The sequence below is a fragment of the Phytophthora sojae genome (genome assembly GCF_000149755.1).
Source record: "Phytophthora sojae unplaced genomic scaffold PHYSOscaffold_13, whole genome shotgun sequence".
NCBI classification, from domain to species: domain Eukaryota; phylum Oomycota; class Peronosporomycetes; order Peronosporales; family Peronosporaceae; genus Phytophthora; species Phytophthora sojae.
Window position 1 is genome coordinate 1,172,701 of NW_009258127.1, and position 25,595 is coordinate 1,198,295.

Below are 25,595 nucleotides of genomic sequence, written 5' to 3' on the forward strand. Positions count from 1 at the left end.
GTTGGGGTGAGTACCGGGCGACAGCCCGAGGTTGATCCATCCCATTTCATTTCCTAGTTGCGGTTGAGCTCGTCCAGACCAGGAAGGCCCCGCATTTCATATTACAGATTACCTTGTCACCCCGGTTGGAGTAGCCCCGGGTGGGAAGTATTGATTTAAGAGCTATTGTGTGATAGGAGGTATTTGATTGTGTTAGTCTCCCTCAGTAATTGAGGGTGGTACGCGTGAGCCAAAGCCGACCGGGATTGACCAGTATCCCGGAGTCCGGCTGGAGTTGACTGGAGTAGTGACCGACCCTTTCATGGTCCAAGAGAATAAGGAAGGGCTACGTGTTTGTATATAACTCAGTATCTGTTTGTATTGCTTGGTTATCTGAGGGCTGTCAGAGGCGACGTCCAGGAAGGTTACGTCCTGCCCTGCTACCCAGCGACCTACAAGTATCAAGACAACTCATCCACGGTTGAAGACCCCTGGTTACGAAGACAAACGAACCCACAGGGATTGTTCACAAGGACACACGCCACCCCGGTTGGAGTGTACATCTAGGTGTACTATCTTCGGCTAGGGTTTGTTCTGGGTGCACCCCATTCGGGAGTCTACACCCGGGACGCGCCAAGCTATACACCTGGGCGGTCAGGCGTTCACCCGCCTCGCCTGTGTGCCCGGATTGGAACCAGGGATTTCACCGGAGTTGTTTATATTTTGTAAGTTTATAGGTGTGAGGTGTGCTAACTTTCCTAACTAGCGTCTATGACAGCTAAGGAAGGAGACATGCGCGAAGGAGGGCGCGGAGGACGAGGACGCGGAGAGGCGTCGCGTCAATCGCGTCGTACGGCGGGGCTGCCGCCCGAGGAGCAACCGAGCCTGGAAGAGGTTCAACGCAATGCTCGGAGGGTTAACACTGAAAAGCGGAAGGCGGCCCTGGCCGGAGATGGGTCTTCGAACCAAGTCCAGCCGGCACCCGAGCCGGCCGTCCCAGATGACGCGCACCAAGTGTCGAAGGACGGCGAGCCCGAACGTGCTGACGCGGACGAGGAGTCGAAGACCGCTAAGGGGGATCCCGGCCAGGGTGAACCCAACCAGGCGTCTGAGGGAGGCGCCGACGTGGATGAGCCCCAGGCGGAGGGTCGAGTTTCGGAGTCCTCTCTGCCTGGCCAAGATATGCAGCCGGACGCGCAAGTGTCCGCCGAACCCAAGCCGACGCCGTCTGCCGAGGAGGAGAAGCCGGCCGCAGTTCCTGTGAAGGCGGTGACCCCGGCCGCTGATGCCCAACCGGAGACCCAGCCGGGGTAACCCGCCGACGGAGTTGCCGGCCGAGCACCCAAGTGTCCAAGCGGCGAAGACGTACGCGGCGTTGCAGGCGTCCCGGTGGGAGAGAGCCCGGTCTGGGCTCACGCTTCCGCCGAACGTGGCGTATGCCTGGCCGAAGACCCCTTCCGGACTCCGTGCTGTGACTGACCGCGACGCTTGCGACGTCCAAGTACCTGGCGTCCAAGGTGGCTTCGCAGGACCCGGCCGAGGTTTGGTTGGCCGACCTGGCACCCAGCCGTCGGGACTTGTCGACTGCCCAGGACCTTGGCCGGAGTCCAGATCCCAACCGGGTTGCTGGACTCGCGGGAGTGCGTTGCGGTCCTACAGACGCTCCTGCTCGAGGCTGGTTTCCAGTTCGTCAACGTGGTGCCGGCCTGGGTGGAGATGCGAGTGTCCAAGGTGGAGCCGATGTCCATCCGGACCCTGGTCGGAGACGTCCAGCGACTGCTTGCGGTCGAGCTCATCGAGTGGCGCGAGCTGGTCGTCGGAGCGACGTTCAAGATCCTGCCAGTGTTGGAGACCCAAGCGAAGACAGAGAAGCCGCCGATAATGGATTATCACGCGGAAGACGCGGATGGAGATCTATTGATGAACGACTACGAACTCTTGCTGGGTCGGACCTATGTCCTACACCTACGCTTGACTGGTCTTCGTCCCATCCGGAGTCCGAGCGGGTCGTCCACCGGTGAGCCTGCGCCCAAGCGTCAGCAGCATGCGCCGCCGAGGGCTGAGAGCTCGCTTGCGTCCCCGCCGTCCCAGTCCGAGTCGCTGCCGTCCGAGTTCCCGTCGGCTGAGGAGTCCGCCCGGGATGCCCCGGCCAGAGGTGCAACTTCGGACCCTGTCCCGAGCATAGTTGGCACCTCCGACCGGGCTTCCTACGGTGCGACGTCCGAGTCGTATGTGTCCAGGAACACCACCTCGGACTCGTCGACCTCGACGCTCGAGTACAGCGCTGCGTCGCACATGCCGATGCCCCAGCTAGGGCCTGTGGCGGTGTCCGCCCGGGGTCCTGGTTGGCGTGTCGGTCGGTGCCGGAGACGTGGGCTTCTACGTGACGCGCGAGGAGGTCCCCAAGCGAGAGTTGACCCCCGACCAGGCTGATGTCAACATGGCGCGCTTGGACGAGGTGGCCAGCCGGGCAACATCCAGGACGCGGACGTCGACGAGGTCCCGGACGCACCGACGCTCAAGGCATGACTCGCTGTCGAGTGGCTCGGACTCGGATGGAGATGCTCGGCGTCGCCGCCGACGTTCCACCCGGAGGTCATCACGAGACCGATCCCGATCCAGGCGCTCGAGTCGATCCCGGCGCTCGTACCGGTCCACCCGGTCCTGACGGACAAGCCTGTCGGCCCAGTCGGGGATGGCGGAGATGGCGGTGTCGACCTTTCACCAGGTCCAGCAGCTTGGTGCCGAGCTGTCGAAGCTTCGCGAAGCTGTGTCGACCGGGAAGGATCCCAGCCGGGATGCCGAAGCCGAGCTTGCTCTGGCCGAAGCCCAACGGGAGGCGCGCGAAGCCGAGCGCCGGGCCCAGGAGCTTGAGCGACACCTGCATGAGGTCTTCGCCCAGGCGTCCCAGGCCGCCTCGCTGTCCCTGACGGCCGAGGCCGATGTCGAAGCTGCTCGTCTTGAGGCCGCGCGGGCCGAGCGTGATCGTGTGGAGGCAGCCGCCGCGGAATACATCCGCCGGCAGCTGGCTGAAGCCGACGCGAGGCACGCCGCCGAGATGGCCGCCCGGGCCGGGCAGGCCCAGCAGGACCTGGCCGCGTTGGCAGCCAGGCTGCAGGCGTCGGAAGTCGCGCGTGCGCAGGAACGTGAGTCTGCTCAGAATATCCAGCGTTTCCATGTGGGGCAGATACGCGACCTTCAAGCAACATCTGCCCAAGCTCAACCTGAACGGGGAACATCCGACCCTAATCGGGCAACTCCCATACAAACGGGAAGTGACAACCCTGAACGGGCAACGGGCGTAATCACGGAAAAGCAACGGTCGCGAGTGCACAGCCGGGACAGAAGAACACGACCGAAGCCGGCTGGGAGCAGCTACTGGCGACACTGCCGAAGTCGACGTCGCGCGTCTAGCAAGGACTCTGAAGCCGACCGTGGTGAAGAATGAGCCGGCCGCAGTTAATGCGGCACACCGATATACGACGGCGGCGCATGTTGCCCCGACGGGGACCTCCCGTCCGGGGACCAAGACGGCGGTGAAGAAGGAGCCAAAGGAGCCAAAGCAGGAACCGCCCAGGAAGGACGAACGCAGGAAGGACGAGCGCAAGAAGGCGCCACGCAAGGGGCGTCGCCGGGATCGCGACTCGTCCCCGGATTCAAGCTCCAGTTCCTCGAGCTCGGATGATGATAGCTCCAGCTCGGACGACAGCCTGGACGACGAGGCCGCTACACCGACCGTGGAGTCAACTACGGTTGGGGATGGCAAGACCTCCTGGACGTTCCGCCCGTATGTCAATTCCAACACGCTGGGTCAGTTCGACGAGAAAGCCCCGCTTGGAGATCGACGTACCTGGTGGGAGAAGTTCACCAACATCTCCGTCCAGGCTGGTTGGTCCGACCAGACCAAGGTTCGAGAGCTCAAGATGAAGTTGTCACCTGCCGCCCGGAATTGGCGCGGCCAACTGGAGAAGCACGTCCAGAGCAATCGGAAGCGCTTCGTCCAGGAGTTCCGTCGCAAGTACCTGAAGCTCCGGACGTCGGAGTCTGAACGGTATTATACCATGCGACAGAAGACGTCTGAGACCCCGATGGAGTTCTTCTACAGGCTGAGCGAGGCTGCGGTCAAGGCGGGGATCAAGTACCGGAAGTCCAAGAAGGAGCGCAAGCAACATGTCAAGCGTTTCCTGAAGAATCTCCGGGACTCCCAGCTGAAGGCCATCCTGGCTAACCAGAAGATTCGCAGCCTGGACGACCTCGAAGACATCCTGGAGCAACAGGAGGACCTGAACCTAGATGGGGGTTATGATACGCCACCGCCCAGGCGGGACTACCGAGCGGGCAACATCCAGGATTCCCGTTTTAAGCCGAGGCGCCGCGCGTTTGTGGCAACTTCGGACGGGGAGTCCGGCTACGAATCTGAAGGTCGTGTACGTTTCGAGGATGAAGTCGAGGAAGCCAAGCTGCCCCAAGCGGAGTCGAAGGAGCCCAGCCGGCGTGCCCCGGCTGAGGTGGCGCCAAGTGCCCCAACCGTTGCTCAGATCCCGGAGCCTGAACTCCGTCAGGCTATCTTCAAGGCGATCGAGCAGAGTGGGTGGCGCCCGCCTACGCAGGGCGACTCCCATCCAGGGTGGCAGTCGCCCCGGCCGGGATGGCAATCACCTCGGCCCGGATGGCAGTCGCCCCGACGGGAAAACCCTGACCGGAACGAGTTTTGCGAGAAGTGCCTCAAGTTTGGCCACAAAGAGCAGAATTGCTGGACGGAGATCGTCTGCGACCGGTGCAACCGGAAGGGCCATCCGGGATACGCGTGTCGAGTGAAGCCGTGCTTACGCTGTGGCAAGATTCATGAAGGAACCTGTGGAGATTACGACGCCTTGGAAGCCGTGAAGAAACTCGCTCGGAAAGGGATGTTGCAAGACCTGCCTCCACCCCTGCGCAAGCAACTGCTGGGTGAAGAGGCTAATCCGGGGTCGCCGTTAAACTAGTAAGCCCGCTGGATGGGGATCCAGAACGCGCCGGGCTGGCGAAACCCAAAGGATTGTGTGTCTTAGTTAATGTCGGACCCGAGTTGAGAAGGAGAAAACCAGATAACCACCAATGCATGTCAGCTATATTTCAGAACCAGCTTGACGACCCCAACTGTACGAATCCTGGACGGGAAAACCCGGATGGCGATGTTCAAGTCGAAGTCATCCTACAGCCCGGACAGAGATACGGTTGGTGGGAGGATCACGAGCCGGAAGAGAGTCATGCAGTGGCGACAGTGCATGGGGCGGTGAACGATCTCCGAACGAGGATACTCTTGGATACTGGTGCATCTGGAAGCATGATTAGCTTGGACCATGCGCGTAGGCTCAAGCTGAAATTCCGGACATTGCCGGAGCCGATCAGGGTGTCCGGATTAGGAGGTGCTCCCACCAACATTACGTCGTACACCCGGGTGAAGATCACTCTGGGATTCCGCGTGGTGTATGTGATGAGTGTCTGGTTGGCGAATATCGGCGAAGGATTGGAAGTCCTTCTGGGGATGAACTTCATGTATGCGGCTGGAGTGCGGTTGAGCGTGCAAGAAATACTAGTACAGCTCCCGGACGAAGAAACTATTGTGATGTGTGATGGTCCGCGCCGTGACAAAATGGGCTTGGATCTCCCGGTAACCCCGGATGAGGGGATCAATCTCCGTCCGGGGGAACATGCGATCGTGAAGGTTAGGTACGGCCAGAGCATCCCCCAACGGGATGTTGTGTGGGCCGGCCGGGGTGATCGTTGGGTCACCAAGATGCTGTATGCTACCAAGTCGTGGGCGTCTTCGGTGAAGGTGGTGAACATCTCCAAGCAGAGAGTGTGGATTGGCAACCGAACTCCTGTGGCCCGGATCGTCGAGTTCGGGTACTTTCCCCGGTTTGGGAGATTTGTCCGCCCGGGAAGCAAACGGTATCAGGAGTGGCAACAGCTGATCTACGAGAACACAGTGTCTCCGGAAGCAGAGGCGCCTGAGCAGGAGCAGATCGAGCTCGAGTGGAGTCGGCAGCCCCCAGCTATAGAAAGACCGCACCGGGAATGGCCGACCAGGATTCTCCTACGGCCCGAGTCGGGGTCCCGGACGGACTGGCTGGTGATGCTCCAGCAGGGTAACGCTGAGTCCCAGGCGGGATCCGTCGAGGGAGTATCGGATGGAGATGATAACGAAGCGGAATCCGGTCGACGTCCGACTGTCGAGGACGCTCACAGCGATGTCGGCACTGCAGCTGAGTCTGTTCCGAGTTCTGATGAGTGGAGCCTGAGCGTCTCTGATTTGGCCGAGTCCGTCCTGGATGGTGACCGCTCGGAAGACATCTCCGACCGGGAAGAACCTGATATACCCACTGCGTCGATGCCTAGTACCCCGCTGCGGAAGCTAGAGGAAGAGTACAATCGATGCATGCGAATCAATCAGGAGGAGCTCGACCTGGAAGCTGGAGTGTATCTGCACGAGGGGAGCGAGTTGTTGCCCCAGTTGCGTGATGAATTGGCCTTGCTTCCTGAGCTGAAGGACCTGAGCCCCGAGTGTGATATCGACAAGGCGGATGTTGGAGAGCCCGGACGGACTACCCCGGATGGAAAACAAACGTTGCGCTCTATACTCAAGTATCACCGCAAGATTTTCCTTGGGGATGGCAATGCTGCGCCGGCCCCGGCCAGGGGCGTGGCGTGTGACCTGGATGTGGGTGACGCAAAACCCGTTGCTCAACGACCAAGGTCCATTGCCCCTCACTTGATGATGAAGGTGTACAAGCTCCTGAAGAAGCCGCTGGAAACGGGTCTGATCAAGATATCGCTGTCGCCGTGGGCTGCCCCGATTGTAATCGTCCTCAAGAAGAATGGCGTGGACATTCGAATGTGCATCGACTACCGGGTGGTTAATGGGTTCATCCGGCTTTCTAGCTACCCGTTGCCCCTGATCGATGATCTCCTGATTGGATTCGAACCGCTATGTGGTTCATGAGTCTGGACATGGCGAGCGGGTTCTGGGCGGTCCGGATGACGGAACGTGTGAAGCTAATCTCCGCGTTCATCTGACCATTCGGATACTTCCAGTGGGTACGCATGCCATTTGGACTCAAGAATGCTCCACTTGTGTATCAGGCGGTGATCAACAACTGCCTTTGGCGTTTCGGGCGTCTCCCTCGGGAAGGGGAAGAGCAGGTGGACCTGGATGTACTCGAGTTCCTCGGTTTGGACCCGTCCGTTCGGGATGAATCCGAACGGGAGAAGGCTGGAGCTAGTGTTCCCGTCCTGGTGGAGCAGATGACTGTGGTCCAACGCAACATCCCGATGCCGTCCCAGCTGGGACCTGTCCTCGGACGGAGTTCCTACATCGATGACATTGCGCATGGGGCGCCCACCTGGGATCAGTTGTGTGAGGACCTGAATGCGCTGCTATCCCGGTTGCGCTATTGGAACATCTCTGTCAGCCTGCCCAAGAGTGAGTTCGGGAAGTTGAGTATGTCGTATCTCTCCCACGAGATCAGTGCCGAAGGACTGCGCGCGACTCCGAAGATCGCGAAGGGCGTTCAGGATTTACCGTTCCCGTCCACCCTGAAGGGAGTCCAATCATTCCTCGGAAGCCTCAACTACTATCACAAGTTCATTGAGGATTTCCCGGTTGTGGCCGCAGTCCTGTATGAGCTTACGGATGATCAAGCGAAGACCGACCGGGATCTGTCAAGGGCAAAGGAGGCATTCGAGATCCTTAAACGGAAGATTGTGTCGACACCCCTGTTGCGACACCCCGACCGGGCCAAGCCGTTCGTGATTATCCCACATGTGAATCGCTGGGCCGCCTGTGCGGTCCTCGGCCAGGAGTATGATGAGGTGATCCAGCCTGTGAGGTTCACGGGACGCGTGCTGAACGACGCGGAGATTCGATACCACATCGCCGAGAAGGAGGCGGTTGCTGTCATGCGGGTCCTGGATATGTTTAACACTCTCGTCCAGGGCTGCCCGATCAAGGTGTACACCAGGTACTCAGTACTGTCCTGGCTGTTGAAGTCCAAGACCGCCGATGGCCGACACGTCCGGTGGGGGTTAACACTATCCCATTGGGACTTGGACGTGCAGAAGGTGAAGCGAGACGAAGACGGCCTGGCCGCGATACTGGGCGCTGGCATAACGCCGCGTGAGCACCTGGACGAAGTTGCCGAGTCACTCATCCCAGCCAAGGGTCAGGTGAAACCCCCACCGGTGATCAGTGTGGAGATGCTGGAGGCTAATTTCGCTGGATACGTCCTGAGTTTCGACGGAGCTGCGAAGACATCGACGAGGCGAGGAAGTTGTGGATATACCATCTGGGAGCTCCCCGACTGGAAAGTCCTGGCCGCGTGGGGTTTCATCCTGGATGATGTTACGGTGAATGACGCTGAGTAACTCGGCCTCCTGAATGGGTTGAAGATGATCTACGATCGGGGTATCCCGGATGTGGTTGTCGTCGGAGACTCTCGGATCGTCATCCAACAGGCTCAGGGACTGATTAACTGCAACCAGCCAAACCTGCAGCGACGTCTGGCCGAGTACGAGGTGATGAAGCAAACGTTCACCTCGATCCGGCTGGTACATGTCAAGCGGGAGTACAATCAGGCTGCAGACTACTTGACGTCCAAGACACTGGCGCTCGGAGAATCCTGTTCGATTGACGACCCGGATGAGATGGAACATCTGGGGCGAGTCTCTCGGATCCCCGAACAGATCATGAAGCCTGAAGTGGGCCCGAGCGACGATTCCCCCGGTGAGCCCAGTCAGGAACCTACGACTGGGGCGCCCGACGATGCAGGTCCCGGGCCGGAGTCAGCCCCCTGCCAATGGCAGCCAGGGTCATGGCTGCGATAACTCGTAGCCAGAGCCGTGAGGACTCCAATCACGGCGAGTCTACGAACCCGCTTGAGTATCAGGTTGAGAGGTGGCGCCGAATCAAGGTGCACCAGGACGCTGATCCCGAGTTGATGAATCTGAAGAAGTTCCTCAAGGGCGACCTGGATGACTTCTCCCGGCTGGAGATTCGCAAGCTGTCCAAGCGGGCGGACCTATTTGCGTTGAACGTTCGGGATGTGCTCTATCGACTGGTCAGGTCTAATCGGGACCAGCCTCGCGACAAGACCGACGAGTTGCGCCTACTCGTACCAGAAGTACTCTGTCTGGACATGCTGCATTACGCCCATGAGGATTTCCAAGGTGGCCACCAACGAATAACCCGGACGCACGAGAAACTCCGGCTGGAGTTCTACTGGCCAGGGATGTACGCAGATGTTGAAAGATACGTCAAGGAGTGCACCGACTGTGCCAGCGGCAAGGAGCGTCCGCCCAACCCTGGACCTTCGCCCGGGGACATCGAGCCCAGAGATCCTTTCGAAGTGGTCTCGATGGACTTCGTGACCCACTTGCCGAAGTCCGAACGGGGCAACACGTTCTTGCTCCTGTTCCAGGATGCGTTTTCGGGTTTCGTGATGTGCAAACCGATGAGTTCTACCACCGCTCAGGATGTCGCTGAGGCATATGAGGAGAGGGTGTTCCGCTGCTTCGGAGCCAGCTCCCTATTGCGTCATGATCAGAATCCCAGGTTCATGAGTGAATCACTCGGTTCAGGGAACTTCTAGGTAGCCGATAGCGAGCTACGTTGGGGTACCGACCCCAGACGAATGGACAGCAGGAACGTTCCGTCCAGACTGTGGTGAGGTCCATCCGGGCTTACAACGCAGAAGCTGACCAGAGCGACTGGGATGACCACGCAGAGAGGCTCATGTTCGCGCTCAATACGTCGTTTGATGCAACCCGGCTGGACACCCAATTCTACCTGGTCCACAGCTGGGACGCCAAGAGTACGATCTCAGCTATGCTGGGGCCTAAACCCTCCAGTGTCCCCGAACGGACCGCGTATGAGTGGCGAAGGAAACTCCAGCGGCACTACGGCTACGCTCGGGCATGTGCAGAAGGCCTCCAGAGGAAGGCCAAACGGGCTCGCTCGGAAGAGCAAACCCGGAAGTGGAACGAGTTGTCAGACCGGCTCAAGGCAGGTTTCAACGTTGGGGATGCAGTCTGGCTGTACATCCCAAAAGTGCAACCGGGTCTGAGTCGCAAGTTGGCCCACTTGTGGCATGGTCCATTCAGGATCGCCGAAGTGGTTGACGAGTTCCGGGTGAGGCTCAAGGTTAAGGACACGGGTTACCGTGTAAACCCTTGGGTTCACATCAGTCGGCTGAAACCCCGGGCGTTGTATCCCAGACGGCCTATAATCCAACCGGAGATCGAAGACAACGATGACTTTGACACAGCACTTCTTCCCGAAGACAGCTGGGAGGCGGACAACGAGAATGACGAGTACGAAGTGGAGAAGATCATGGATCTCAGGTGGAACAAGCGTACGCGGACGTCCAAACGGGCACGAGAGTATCTCATCAAATGGGAGGGGTACGATGAGCCTGACTGGATACCGATGGCACAGCTGAATTGCGGAGCGCTCTTGTATGAGTTCAATCAAGGGACATGGTTGGGAGTGGTCAAGTCCGAATGGGGCGACCCCAATTGGGAGTATTGATCCCAGTTGGAGATTCCCAGACGGAGACCCGAAATGCCTGGATGTGAATGTGTGAATTACGGAAAATTGATTGTGAATTTGTATGGAGCGGATCGACGATGGAGTTGTGATTATGGAGAGCAACCCGAGCGAGAATGGAGTTCTCGACGACGAGTGTATGAAGTTGACTATGTCGCCCTGAAGGAGGTGCCAAAGCGGCAAGAGATGAACAAGGCTGCGCTCAAAGTTGAACCGACCTGGATAACCTGACCGAAGAAGGAAACGATGAAGACAGCGAAGACGTTAACGGTGATTGTGGAATTAAAGTGTTACGCTACGGATATGCAACTACATCCAGGACCGTTGTGGATGCTGGATGGGAGGATGACTTCACTGGAACTTGGTCGAGACCCAGTTGTTGACGCGCTCGTGCTCTGGAAGCAGCATCTTGTCGACGATCTTGGCTGGGACATGCGCCAGACGCTCGTCATCCGTACAGGTAGTCCACTGAGTCCGGCCGGGGTCTTCGAGTTCGGCCATCGCGATCTGGTCAGCCAGGGTGTAACGCGTGCCATCGACCTTCTTGGTTGATTCGTCGACCAAGTACAGGCAGCAGATCTTGCACGGGTACAACCAGAATCCAGGCTCCCAGACCATCGTTTTCGGCATGCCGGCCTTGATCAGACGCTTGATGCGGGCCTCGAAGGTGCGCGCAACCCCGTCGTGGAGCGCCTGACGCTTGCGGTAGAGATCTTGAGCCCGTTCGTAGATCGTGAGGTCGTCGCACTTCTCGTCGTCTTCAGGCTTGGTCTTCATCATGAACCAGTGCAGGATGTGCCAGAAGGCTGGAAGGCGATCCTTCATGTACCCCACATGTTGGTCCAGGATGCGGATTACAGCTGGGGGTAGTTGTTCCCGGCGGTGGAAGTACAGGACCTTGACCCGGTTGTTAAACATCTCCAGCCAGGGTTCCTTCTCGACCAGGGCCGCATACTCATCTTCGACTGCAGGCCAACGCCTGGCCAGATACTTGGTCTCAGGCTGCTGAGGTGCGTAGTTAGGAAACCCAGGCGTCTGGCCCTCGATGCCACCTTTCTTCGGAGAGAAACGAGTGCCACGACGATAAGACTTCTGTGCCAGGGGCGACTTGCCACCCTCCCGTTTGGGTTGCGACGTCCGGCTGCGTTTTTTGGGGTTCTTCTTGGACGAAGGTCGATCAGGTTTATCCTGCAGCGCGAACTTCGACCGGGGAGACCGGGGTTCCTTCTGGGACGACAACCGAGGAGACCGACGCTGGGATGAGGAAGACGACTGGAGCTCGTCCTCAGAGGAGTTGTCCGAAGATGACTGAACGCGGTTCCGCTTGGGGTTGCGCTTGGGCTTGGACGGCTGCTCCTCATCGGTGTCGCTGTCCGACAAGCTGCTCTCGTCAATGGACTTCGCCTTGGATGGCCCATCCACGCTCTTCCCAGATGGAGATGGCTTGGCCTTGTCCTCGTAGTCGGAGTCACGTGAGTCGTCACTTTCACGGGAGCCGTCAACTTCGACGATCTCTATCTCGGCAGCAGCCTCCTTGACCAAGTTGCGCAGTGGCGGAAACTCCTCCGGATACATACCCGACCGGAGACGACCCTGGAGCATGACCTCAGCCATCTTGTAGAAGGTCTCGGGGACATGACGCGTCCAGAGGGTGTCGTCCAGGGTGCCATGGTACATCATCTTGACCAGCATCTCCAGCAACCAAGGCTTTGGGAAATACTGGTGGGCCGGACAATCCTGACGGAGGATGTCCAAGGCCTCTTCGTACCCATGGTCCATCCGCATGACGAATTGGACATCCAGCCGGACATCCGGCCAAGGGACAAACTCCGGCAGGGATGCAGCACAGTCGGAAATCAGGCGCTTGAAGTCCGTCTGGGGCGACAGAGGGAGCACATCAGATCCCGGGTGGACCGTGGGTCGCATTTGGGCGTACACCGGCCCACCCTTGCTGGAAAGCTCGGCCATACCACGTGAACATGGGACCCCCTGGATGTACGCCGCTTGGGTTTGGACGGAGACGCATCCGCAGGCGGGAAGTCCGAGCGGAGAGGAGTGGGCGGGTTGTCCTCCGACTTCTCTTCATGGTCACCATCCTGGCCGCCGTGGCCATCGCCTGCCTGGTAGTTGTCATAATCGTCCTCCATGTCCGGGTCGACAGGACCCGGATAGGGCGGGATCATCTTGAACGGACGGTTGGCAGCATCGACGGTGATGTTGGTGACCCAGTGCGCAGGAGGTGTGGACCCCCGTTGGAAGTGCCGCAGCAGACGCACTAGCCTGGGCCATCGACCGCGAGTGGCAGCCCCACCTTGGTTGAGGAACCGCATCAGCCGGTCGGTGTCAAAAGCATCCTCCTGGCTGGTAACCCGCAAACGCTGGGCGGCCAAGGTCGCCCGCTCGAGCTTGGCCTCGGCCTCGGTGACCTTGTTGCGCAGCGCGTTTTCCTAAGTACCTAAAGAAAACATGTATTTTGGTCCAAGTTCTGCTTGCTGAGGATCCACTCTCCATCTAACGGCATGAAAGGCGTTCTGAACCAGCTCTGCGGACCGTATGGGTGTTTCCATGGTTCGAAGACTGACACATGCCAGGAGGTCATCAAAATGGTTTGTTAGTACAGACAATCCCCTCGGTAGTCATGGTGTCGGGAACCCACTTTTATTCCTAGGTGAGGGTATTCCTGTCGTAGGGTGTACCATCGGGTGGTACACCGTACTGTACCGCATGCATGGTATTGGTGCAGTCGTTTGGTTGCATACCGGTACAATAGTCCTAAAAAGGCTGCTCAAATCGATAAACGGGTATGGATGGAATTCGTGCAGATAACGATATACACCTCGGTAACACCATTTTTTATTTTTTTATATAATACCGTAAGAGATGTGGGGCATGATGTAGGTAGTGATACTGAGAGCAAAATAATTTGGCATGATAGTATTGAGACCCATCTCACTAATGTTGACAACCACCCAAGCTCCATTCTATTCAAACAAACGGCACTAGAAGGTCTAAAAGCCGGCTACGAAAGCTAATGCGGTCGATAAATATGAAAGGCGGCAAGTTTTGCGAGTATGCGAACGAGGCTTGTTGGTTTGAAAGGAAACCCGAAAGTGATTAAGTTTGAATTAGACAAATCTTCCTACTCTCCAGTCCTAGATTAGTGTCGTCCTCAATAGTACAGTCATCCTCACTTGTGCATGTCGTCCTCAAATGTGCGTGCCGTCCTCGATTGTGCATGCCATCCTAAGATGTACATGTGCACCCATGCAACGTGACAAAGAGACTGCGTAGTGTACAATCTCAACACCCCACTCAATTCGCAGTCAACTCGAGCGTTTCGGTAACATTACTGCGCTCGAGCAGGTAGCGAAGACTCTTCGTTGACTCCCTCAGAAAGTCGACCAGCTGGTTCTTGGATTCAACGTATTCGAGCTGCACCTCACCAGTCGACACCTTCTCGCGGATGTAATGGTAGCGGATGTCAATGTACTTGGTGCGCGCTTGGTAGCCAACTTTTTTCGCCAGTGCCTTGGCACCTTGATTGTCCTCGTAGATCACCGTTGCACCAACTTGTTCCGCGCCCAAGTCCTTCAGTAGCAGTCGCGTCCACACCACTTCCCTGACACACTCGCTGAGCGCCATGTACTCGGCCTCAGTTGAACTCAGCGCCACCGTCTTCTGGAACGTCGATCGCCACACGACCGGAGCTCCGCACATCATCACCATCATCCTGCTCACCGAACGTCGATCGTCGCGGTTGCCAGCCCAGTCTGCATCTGAGTACGCGACGAGTCCAGATCCGAGTAGTCGGTCGTACACGATGCCGATGTCCTTGGTCTTCAACAGGTACCTCACCACCTTGATGCCAGCATCCCAGTGCTTCTCGCCAGGGTTCTCCAAGATTCGACTGAGCTTGGCCACAACCACCGAAATTTCGGGTTGCGTACCACAAGCCAGGTACATCAGACTCCCGACGAGCGAACGCTACGGCTTCAACTTCATCACCGCCTTCTCCTCGTCGCTTTGCGGTTCGTCGTTATTCGTCAGATGGATGCTTGGGTGCAGTGGGGTCAGGCTCGGCTTTGCGCTCGCTTGTCCGAACTTCTTGATTAAGGCTTCCGTGTATGCACGCTGACAGATGCCCAAAGTCCTCGCTCCATGTCGTACTGGATCTCGATGCCGAGAATGAAGCGCGCGCGTCCGAGGTCCTTGATCTTGAACTTCCCAGCAATCTCAGTCTTGACCGAAGTGATCACATCTTGGTCACGCGACGCAATCAGCATATCGTCAACATAGAGCCAGACTACGCACTTTTGGTCGCCTTCTCCTCGCGTGTTCACGCATGAACCTGCGTCAGTAGGCTTGAACCCCTTCGACTTGAGATGGCGGTCAATCGTCTCATTCCACATGCGCGACGCCTGCTCGAGGCCGTACCGACACTTGTCCAGTAGGCACACAAATCGTCGTCGTCGTCCGTTCCGCCCAGAATCTCCATGGGTCCCTCGGGAAACTCCATGTAGATCTCCTTGTTGAGCTCACCGTAGAGAAAGGCCGTGTCGATGTCGCACTACTCGATACTCGCACCATCTTCGCAGAACTTCGCGAGATTTGCACGGATCGAATTCAGCGATGAAACAGTCGAGTACGTCTCGTCGTAATCAACGCCATGCTGTTGCGAGTACCCCTTTGCCAGGAGATGAGCCTTCTGACGAACGATTCTCCCCGTCTCATCTTGCTTCAGTGCGAACACCCAGCGGCATCAAATTGCACGCTGGTGCTTGGGTCGGCGGACCAACTTCCACGTCTGTGTGGAGAAGCACCAGTCTCAGAAACGAGTGACGACAAGTGATTGGATAATTGATGGATCTGGACCTCGCCACAGATGCGGAAGCGTGACCGACGCAGACGGACCCGGATGGATCGGGATCCGTACTCGGGTCGATCTGGATCTTCACCGACGGAGATCCAAGATCCAAGATCTAGGATCCAGATACAAGATCCAGATCCAAGATCCAGATCCAGCGTGGATCTGGATCTACACCCAGGTGTAAGCAGGAAGTTGTGGACATGACTCGACAGGCAAGCAGCTGACACGCAATGAAGGTAAAGAGAGCCCATATAGTCTGTGGTGTAGCGGGATCAGCAAAATCTGCGAGATTGCCAATCCAACTCCCCAACTGCGCCCGAACACCGACTTACGGAGGGGGTCCCCCGATGATCCGTGATATGTGTTCTGAACTTGGTCACCTTGTGTTCCCGTCGGTATGGCTGGATCTTGCTCCTCTGGTGTCTTCCGAAGCGTCCGAGCCTTGAAGGGAGAACAGTCTGGGCGAGACGCGGGGATGTGGGTGGAGCAGCGTGGAAATCTTCACTCTGTTCGCGGTAGCATTCCAAATCCAATGGTCTTGTACTTGGATCTGGCGACCTGGATCTGGATCCGGCCGGGTTGTTGCCTTTCGAGGTTGTTGTCCTTTACGTTGCCTTCGCAGGTCTTCCTTAGTCGTGTTTGCCGCCTCCAATGACGGTGTCGTTGACAGTTGAGACGAGAGGGACGCACCGGCCAAACAGATAACTCCGGTGGATCTTGGATGTGCACTTGCAGGTAGTTCACTAGGAAGGTCTTGGATCTGGCCAATCTATTACTCCAGCCTTACAACCAACACTAGATCTGCTACCGCTAACCTCTCTACGCCGTGTAGGGCCAATGTCGTTCCCGTTTCCAGGCGAGGGAGGAAGCGCTTGCGTTGTACAAGGCCAATTCTGGTCTGATTTACGCTTAAGTTCGTTCCTATACTAAAGTCCTATCGCCATGTGGTTCCTATCTTCCCAATGTACCTACCGACTCTATGGACTCTCTTTACCTCCATTGCGCATCAGTTGCTTGCCCGTCGAGTCGTCTTAATCGCGCAGATTCAGGCCCATATTGGATCTTGGATCTTGAATCCCTTCGAGCGTAGATCCAGATCCATCTGATTCTGAATCCATCTGAGTCGGTCATTCTGCCGCATCTGTGGCGAGATCCTGATCCATCAATCGTCCAATCACCTGCCGTCACTCATTTTCTGGGACCCGCACTTCTCCACAACCGCCTCCTGGCCGTAGTTGTTGCCGAACAACGGCATCACTACGGGTACGTTGGCTCGCTTGTTCCTTTTTCTAGCGACGCAGAAATGTCCGATCCCGGGAGCAGTCCATCCCGCGCTTCTTCGGCGCGGAGCAGTCGTCACGCGAACCAGCCTGCGCCGGATCCACCCGGTCCAGATCCTCTTGACCCTCACAGTGAGGAACTCCGTGCTCTGGTCGCCACCCGTGATGCCGCGATCCGTTACCAAGAAGAGCTGGCAGCGTTGCTACTGCACCAGACGCGAGAACTGGACGCGGCCCAGGCGTACATACAGCAGCAGAACTCGGAGCTGACCAGCCTACGAGCAGAAGTCGCCGTCCACCGCAGCCAGGGGACTGCCTCCGTGGCTGGTGTAGCGCGGGTTCTTCAGCTCCAAGGTCGAGTCGCCCAGCAGGTGTGATCTTCAGCGTCACATTGAACGGCTTGAGCGCGAACGCGACCGTCTGCAGGAAAGCAACGACCACCTGGCCTCCGAAGTCTCTTAGCCGGTGTTGAGATCCAGCAGCTCCAAAGTAGAAACGCTAGTCAGGAACGCGACTTGGAGGACGCTAACGACGAACGGGATGTGGCTGAGCATAGCATGGATCGGGCGCAAGAGGCACTTCGGCGAGTCGAGGAAGAGCTGGAGTCCAGAAGCCAAGTTCCTCCAATTGATCCTCAGCAGATCCAGGGTTTGACTCGGGATCGGGATCGCGATCGTGCGTCTCTGGTGGAAGTTACGCGCAGCTTCACGAAGGCTCAAGAAGATCTGCGAGCTCACCAGCGTATGCACAACGAAGCTCACGACGAGCTGAACCGCCTCAGAGCCGTTCACATGGCAACCCTTGAGGATCTGGATCGCGCTGTCCAATAGCGTGACACTCCCGAACTCACTCGTCTGCAGGACCTTCAAGAGACGACCGTCGCGGACTTGGCTCGAGTGTGTCGAGAGCGTGACGCCTACCAGGACGAGGTTACCCAAGTGCGTTCGGAACTCAAGGATCTCCAGGCTGACTTCGACGCTTCCGAGCAGACTGTAACTACGTTGGGACAACGTGTGAGTGCGATTGAGTCTCAGCGTCGGTCACTGGCCAAGGATCGCATCCGCATGAGTCGCGAACGAGACGGGCTGCAGGAAGACCTAAACGTTGCGCGATGGCAGCTGTCGTCAATAAGTCTAGTGGGGGGAATGGGGACCATTTCCCCCAATTAGGGAGGCCTGTACGTACCTACCAAAACCCGCGCGGTATTTGCGGAAGCGGGCCCAGCGCCGAGCTCACCAGCAAGCCGGCAATTAACGTAAAGTTCCCGTTGGCAAAATCGAGATCAGATTTTTAGCGTAAATTTGACGAACATTAACGTCAACTGAAACCTCTCACACTGCCTTGTTCAATACGAGGTTTTCGATGAACGTCGGTACGCTGCGAAAAACGCTAACGGGAAAGTTATGCTAGTTCCCGCTCAACCGGTAACTGCGTTTACGTCCCCATCCCTAATGTATTACACTCTTCACCCGCATACTGTACACTCTCCAGGACATCGTCATATCGCGAGCATAAGGAATCACGGGGGTGCCGAAGGCGTCTCTAATCCTCGATTACTTCTTGCAACACACAGGAAGAAGTAAAAAGATTTGCTGTCGTCCATGAGGGGGATCGCCTTAGCGATGAGGCCCTCCATTTGGGTAAACAGATGACAGTACGCCCCAAAAAGGTCAACACGCGAACCCAAAAGGGCTGAAGCAAACCAAACCAAATTGTTTGGTTCGAACGTATCATAAAAATACCGATTTCGAACCTGAAACTCTTGGTATACTGGTTCGTTGTAACCGATTAAACCATCGTGGCGGGCTTGAGTTGTTCGGTTTGGGACACGAAAGATTCATAATCCCCTGCATTTTATTGGTTAAAACTCCGAATAGTCACCCCTCGCTTAATACCGCAGTTGCGTAGCCAACACCCATGCAAATTATGGAATGATGTTGAGGGTCAACTGCATCACTGACCTGCTTTCCCCGTTCTGGGTCATCTATAGCAATTATCGATGAAAAAGGGTGATTAGTATAATGTGATGCCTTGTTGTGGTAAGAACACAGCCGCACTCGATTCCGCATGAACCGCACGATCGGGTGATCCAGCAAAAATGGCAAAAAATAGAGTTCTGCGTAGGCTGGGATAGCTTGGTAGTTCGCATTACTACTTCACCATAAATCACGCCGCGAATAGAACAAGATACCTAGCAGGTCACATTGCCAAAGTGTCAGAGCTATACGTCCAAGTACGGGGACTGCTGGCAAATGAACAATGGTAGAGCTAACAAAACACAATAGAAGTTTGGTAGTTGACTATGGCAAATGAGCAGATAACCAGCGGGCACGAAACGCCAGTACGAGTACTGCATTCCTCCTGCACCGCCCGATACTTACGTATCTTATATCTCCATCGAAGGGTTATTGTTTGACCTGTTTAGTTAGCTGACAAGAAAGACACAAAAACAAAAAAGCGTTCTCAGGAATTCGGTAATTCTAACATGCAGCACAGCTACCACCTTCTCAATTAACAGTAAACGTGTGAGAACTGCTTCTTCTTGTTTCGCCCGCAGAAGAATAGCGATATGTTTTGCTACGTTGGGTCTACAACTACGGCATCTAATCTTGGTTTGCAAGTGGAGGTATGAAAAGAAATATAGATCGACTGTGGTTTGATCAGTACTGCAAGTAAAACCTCACGCACGCTATCGTCATTATTCTTGCGCGTCTTGACGAAGGTTTTGGAGCGACTTGTCTCCCGAACGAGTCTAGTTTTTGAAAGCTTTGTAGGGCCTGTAAAACAACAAACAAAGTAGCGCGCTACACCATGTTCAACACCATTCTCTCTCTTCAAGATGATATGAACCCCCTACACCCATGGCTGTTCCGTCCAACAGCAAACAACACAGCGCTGACAAACAAGATATCACACAACAAACGTTCGAATGAGCGGCGTCGCCTGCTGCTCCGTTGACACAGTCTTCCGACGTTATTATAATAATGGTACCACAAACGACTACTGCAGCACCTGCAACATGTGAGGTCAACTGCACGACAGCATGTGCACTGACCTATGTTGAGGTTCAACTGCTAATATCGAGGCGAAGGTCCTGACCTAGTATCGGTGTTGAGGGTCAACTGCGCCACTGTACCACTGGTATATATAGTAGACCCTACTTGCGCCGTTCCGGGCCAACTGCGCCACCGACTTGATCGCTGTGGTAGCCTATACAATTGGATTGGATCTTACTGCCGAGGTTTGGCCAGGTAAAGCTGGATGAGATGCAGTCTGATATTTCATCTACCTATCGTGGCTATTCAATACTTAATCTATCGAATCAGAACTAGCCTATTTTCAATGATGAGAAACGTGGTTAATTGCGCCATCGCGGGTGTTCTACAATACATTGAGCCAATAGTACCACAGTTGATTTTGGCAAGCACGTTGAGCTTGTCCCGATCGACTCTTTTTATTAAGCTTTTTTTCAGTATGCTTGTATTACACAAATACAGCTAATTCTGGGATACCGGTAAATCTGCTCGCGCAGCTTATTTGAAGCCGATCAGATGATTAAAGTTAACATCTAAAGATTAGAATACCATGGATTCAGAAATGTATTCTCTGGATTTTAATCCAGAGTTGTTGGGTGAATCCCAAAAACCCTAATTTTGAAATGATAGCACCATAATAGATTTATGTTTGCGTTAAACCGACGCAATCATTTCACGACAAAACTGAATGTTGCTTGTGCCTCAATACACATCGAACATAATGATGGTCATGAAACTCACTCACTCGAGCAACAACCATATGTACCTGTAATATCACATACCAGAGTATTAAATACTAGAGGTATACTTACCAAAGGAAACGATGCTACCGTATTCGGAAACCGTAGCAGGATCTTTGCTAAACTGTGGAAGCAAATAGCAGAACGTGATATAAGTGAGATGAATGCATCATCAGCACACCAATATATACTTTGCTAGCGTGTCCTCATGTAAATATTTGAGCGGCAAGGACGCCGGAAACACTGCAAGTAACCTCGCCATCATGGGGCTTTCGCCCAATGACTAGTGTTGGAGGATCTCAATCGCGTTGCTCTGATGAGTTGTATTGTAAATGAACACGCTGCAGTGGAGCCTTCATTACAACCTGTACTATACAGGCCGACGCCCCCCACCCTTCCAATAGATTAAAAATAACCATGATCATGTTTTATATAATTGTGTTAAACAAATCAGAGTCTCGCGTTAACCCTTTAAATATTAAGATCGACGAGTCAAAACTCAGCGGAACACCATGTCAACTCAATACCATGTTTAATGATACCTTGCTTGGCGTGCTCTCCGGTTTCCTATTGGTAGTGAGTGGTTTACACCTTAAACACCGCGTGATAATCGGTTTGCGCGGAAAGAGGATCACCTACGAGCAATCTAAACGATCGACAAAGCACAACCGGCGAAACTGGGTGGCTTCATTGAGCAAAGAGTCTTTGTCAAAGACGTCGATCAAGAAAACCGCCACCTACTACAAACGCCAACTGTACATGCGCATGAAACCTACAATCCCTTTTACTTTATTAAATATATTGAAGACGAAGTTTAGTGAATAACACAAGTGGGGCAATACTGTATCTGTAAACGTTCATCAAAACATCACGACCCAAATCAAGCGAGCGGCCCTGTAGACAGCCCAAGTATTGTGCTTAGCATCCACTATGTAGTGCACTACTTAGTGTTCGCACTTAGCGGTAAATCATAGTGGCCTTGAATGCGAGTTGCTAAGTCGAGTCTCGAACCCGGTTTGGTTCGGAAATGGCACTTTCTAAAATTGCCAAAAGGTGCTGGATGTGCTAAATCATGCAGAAGATGGCGTATGCTCACTACTTAGTGCTGAGCTGATTGACCATTCCCGACTTCAGGAATTCGAACTCGAGTACGATTTATCAATAAGTCGTGCTCGATAAGTCGTACAAGTTACAGTCCGAAGTACCAAAAGTCTGCAAAGCACAATACATGTAAATAAAAAATGGAAAAAAGACTCGAAAATCCAGAGCTTCTCCGTGCAAAGCACGGCTTTGTGTGTTGTGGTTGCACTTCGCTGTCTACTCGACTGGGTCCCTGCTACGAGCCTCACGGCCTGCGCGTGCGTGGCGCGTGCCTCTAGGGGGCTGAAGTTGTAGTGAAGCGAATGCTGTGACCTGATTGGCGGATCATCTGGGTTGCGTTGATATGATTGGGCGAGACAGTTGAAGTCGGATCAACAGCTGTGATTAGCATGGATAATCACATGCATTGACGAGACAGACCGTGCCCGTCCCAATCAGGTGTGACCGTCCCAACTGTGTTTGAGTATGGACCGTGTCCGTCCCAATCGAGTGTGCCCGTCCCGGGACATTGTGATTGGCTGACGGCCCGTGCCTGTCCCACTCTAGTGTGACCGCTGCACATGCATATAGTTAAATGAAGTCAAACGAGGGAGATGCTAGGAGAGCTACAAGAGTAGGAAGGAACAAGCAGGACAAAGACAACTAACTCAAATAAACTCACTTTCGGATTTCCTTCCGTCTGCTCACATCGACTACAAGCCTCATTCGCCACTCTCAATATTGTGTACTTAAATGGTCGATCCAACGTTGTTGAAGTTCTAGGATCAACATCTTTCTACTACAACAAAAACCCCACCCAATTCAGCGATTCATTCCTGAATTTGCCATTTCGATTGCGAACATGCAGTATGGGTTGAAGGCATCGGACCGTGCAATTCTGCCTGGCGAGCACGGGCAAAGGAAGCTTGCTGCAGGTGCTGCACCAGTCGCTGCCGCTCTTTCCGCGCTCGCACGTGGCGCTGTTAGAGCTGTTGCCTGCCGATCGCTAGAAATATTCTTTGACGCCTACACAATTAGTTTTTAGCTTAATTTTTGTAAAAACTACTTTTGTAGATTTTGCAGAATAGTTTCATATCAAGACCCCCCCCTTCTGTGGTCGCACAGCGAAAAGTATATGTTGCGGTACCATTATTATAATAACGTCGGAAGACTGTGTCAACGGAGCAGCAGGCGACGCCTCTCATTCGAACGTTTGTTGTGTGATATCTTGTTTGTCAGCGCTGTGTTGTTTGCTGTTGGACGGAACAGCCATGGGTGTAGGGGGTTCATATCATCTTGAAGAGAGAGAATGGTGTTGAACATGGTGTAGCGCGCTACTTTGTTTGTTGTTTTACAGGCCCTACAAAGCTTTCAAAAACTAGACTCGTTCGGGAGACAAGTCGCTCCAAAACCTTCGTCAAGACGCGCAAGAATAATGACGATAGCGTGCGTGAGGTTTTACTTGCAGTACTGATCAAACCACAGTCGATCTATATTTCTTTTCATACCTCCACTTGCAAACCAAGATTAGATGCCGTAGTTGTAGACCCAACGTAGCAAAACATATCGCTATTCTTCTGCGGGCGAAACAAGAAGAAGCAGTTCTCACACGTTTACTGTTAATTGAGAAGGTGGTAAGTGTGCTGCATGTTAGAATTACCGAATTCCTGATAACGCTTTTTTTGTTTTTGTGTCTTTCTTAAACAGGTGAAACCAAAACCCTTCGATGGAGATATAAGGTACGTAAGTATCGGGTAGTGCAGGAGGAATGCAGTACTCGTACTGGCGTTTCGTGCCCGCTGGTTATCTGCTCATTTGCCATAGTCAACTACCAAACTTCTATTGTGTTTTGTTAGCTCTACCATTGTTCATTTGCCAGCAGTCCCCGTACTTGGACGTATAGCTCTGACACTTTGGCAATGTGACCTGCTAGGTATCTTGTTCTATTCGCGGCGTGATTTATGGTGAAGTAGTAATGCGAACTACCAAGCTATCCCAGCCTACGCAGAACTCTATTTTTTGCCATTTTTGCTGGATCACCCGATCGTGCGGTTCATGCGGAATCGAGTGCGGCTGTGTTCTTACCACAACAAGGCATCACATTATACTAATCACCCTTTTTCATCGATAATTGCTATAGATGACCCAGAACGGGGAAAGCAGGTCAGTGATGCAGTTGACCCTCAACATCATTCCATAATTTGCATGGGTGTTGGCTACGCAACTGCGGTATTAAGCGAGGGGTGACTATTCGGAGTTTTAACCAATAAAATGCAGGGGATTATGAATCTTTCGTGTCCCAAACCGAACAACTCAAGCCCGCCACGATGGTTTAATCGGTTACAACGAACCAGTATACCAAGAGTTTCAGGTTCGAAATCGGTATTTTTATGATACGTTCGAACCAAACAATTTGGTTTGGTTTGCTTCAGCCCTTTTGGGTTCGCGTGTTGACCTTTTTGGAGCGTACTGTCATCTGTTTACCCAAATGGAGGGCCTCATCGCTAAGGCGATCCCCCTCATGGACGACAGCAAATCTTTTTACTTCTTCCTGTGTGTTGCAAGAAGTAATCGAGGATTAGAGACGCCTTCGGCACCCCCGTGATTCCTTATGCTCGCGATATGACGATGTCCTGGAGAGTGTACAGTATGCGGGTGAAGAGTGTAATACATTAGGGATGGGGACGTAAACGCAGTTACCGGTTGAGCGGGAACTAGCATAACTTTCCCGTTAGCGTTTTTCGCAGCGTACCGACGTTCATCGAAAACCTCGTATTGAACAAGGCAGTGTGAGAGGTTTCAGTTGACGTTAATGTTCGTCAAATTTACGCTAAAAATCTGATCTCGATTTTGCCAACGGGAACTTTACGTTAATTGTCGGCTTGCTGGTGAGCTCGGCGCTGGGCCCGCTTCCGCAAATACCGCGCGGGTTTTGGTAGGTACGTACAGGCCTCCCTAATTGGGGGAAATGGTCCCCATTCCCCCCACTATACCCCTGTTAAGACCCGTTCCCATCCCCCACAAAAATACTATGGTTCTGAGGTGAATTCATGTTGGCAAGCTATTTTCAGATAATTTTGTGGCTTGATAAGCATCGAGCTCACTCAGACTCCAAACAAACAGGAACATACCCAGGTGGAAGCGTGTTTCTCCGGTAAATGATCGACCTCCAAACCATCCCCACTCATCACAAATATTGTCAAATTTCCGTAATTGGTGGTATTGGCAAGTAGCATTTAAGCTCAAACGGACGGCGAGCTGACCGCGAACTGGAAGAGGCCGTTGGTCTGTAGGCGATGCTACAGAAGAATGTAAGTTTAGGAGCAGTTTTATCATAGGCTATGTTAATAAATTACATACTTAATTTAAGTAAAGCGGCGCCAATATAAATACGTAAGCCCTACCGATCAAGCAAAGTTACAGAGCTAGTCAAAACTTTTTTCACGATTAGTGATATATAATTCTTTCGCTGACATTGGTTTCTAGCTAATTCGTATGCGGACGAACCGTAACACTTTGAATATCGTAGATTGAATCCAAATTAGCACCGGCTATGTCAATCCCTAAGATATTTATCTTACTTTCACTATCGTCCCCCACCATACCCATTTTAAATCCTCAAGTCGTCCCCCTATTAATCTAATTGGGGGAATTCCTGCATTTCCCCCAATTAGGGAGGCCTGGGTATGTACATACTTGCACCCGCGCGCCCCAGTTGGCGCCGCGGCGATGAACACCCACCTGTGATATAATTTTCTGCTGGGGAGTTGATGCTGCACAGAGTAAACATTGTGACAAGTCTCCAGTTTTTTGTCTGACGATACAGTACCAATACACTGGTTACAGGTAAGCTTACTGTACAGTGACTGGGGCCAGGGATTGCCAATTGAGGTACATGTCTGTATCGTCAGTCTGTACCATTCAACTACGCGGTCAAGTGGCATTCCACGTTTGTCTTTCAAGACCACAAGGCCCCTCTTTCCAGCGGAATCCCTCTCCACAGTCATGTGCAGTCTATTCTACGTTGCT

At 54.1% G+C, this 25,595-nt stretch overlaps 4 protein-coding genes across 4 annotated transcripts; 3 read left to right on the forward strand and 1 right to left on the reverse strand.

The window, feature by feature from the left end:
- Window positions 1–771: 771 nt before the first annotated feature.
- Window positions 772–1,293, forward strand: PHYSODRAFT_530961 (hypothetical protein; the record flags this gene model as incomplete). The annotated part of the gene is made up of 1 exon (XM_009539464.1): window positions 772–1,293. One exon carries the CDS (start codon window positions 772–774, stop codon window positions 1,291–1,293), a length of 522 nt encoding a protein of 173 aa, XP_009537759.1.
- A 2,591-nt stretch (window positions 1,294–3,884) lies between these two features.
- On the forward strand, window positions 3,885–4,964 carry PHYSODRAFT_530489 (hypothetical protein; the record flags this gene model as incomplete). Its single annotated transcript, XM_009539465.1, has 1 exon — window positions 3,885–4,964. A coding segment is annotated over one exon (1,080 nt), but the record flags the coding sequence as incomplete, so codon positions are not given.
- A 116-nt stretch (window positions 4,965–5,080) lies between these two features.
- Window positions 5,081–6,064, forward strand: PHYSODRAFT_529835 (hypothetical protein; the record flags this gene model as incomplete). Its single annotated transcript, XM_009539466.1, has 1 exon — window positions 5,081–6,064. A coding segment is annotated over one exon (984 nt), but the record flags the coding sequence as incomplete, so codon positions are not given.
- Window positions 6,065–10,915: 4,851 nt separating this feature from the next.
- Window positions 10,916–13,150, reverse strand: PHYSODRAFT_251836 (hypothetical protein; the record flags this gene model as incomplete). The annotated part of the gene is made up of 3 exons (XM_009539467.1): window positions 10,916–12,523; window positions 12,544–13,011; window positions 13,115–13,150. 3 exons carry the CDS (start codon window positions 13,148–13,150, stop codon window positions 10,916–10,918), a joined length of 2,112 nt encoding a protein of 703 aa, XP_009537762.1.
- Between the last annotated feature and the right edge of the window lie 12,445 nt (window positions 13,151–25,595).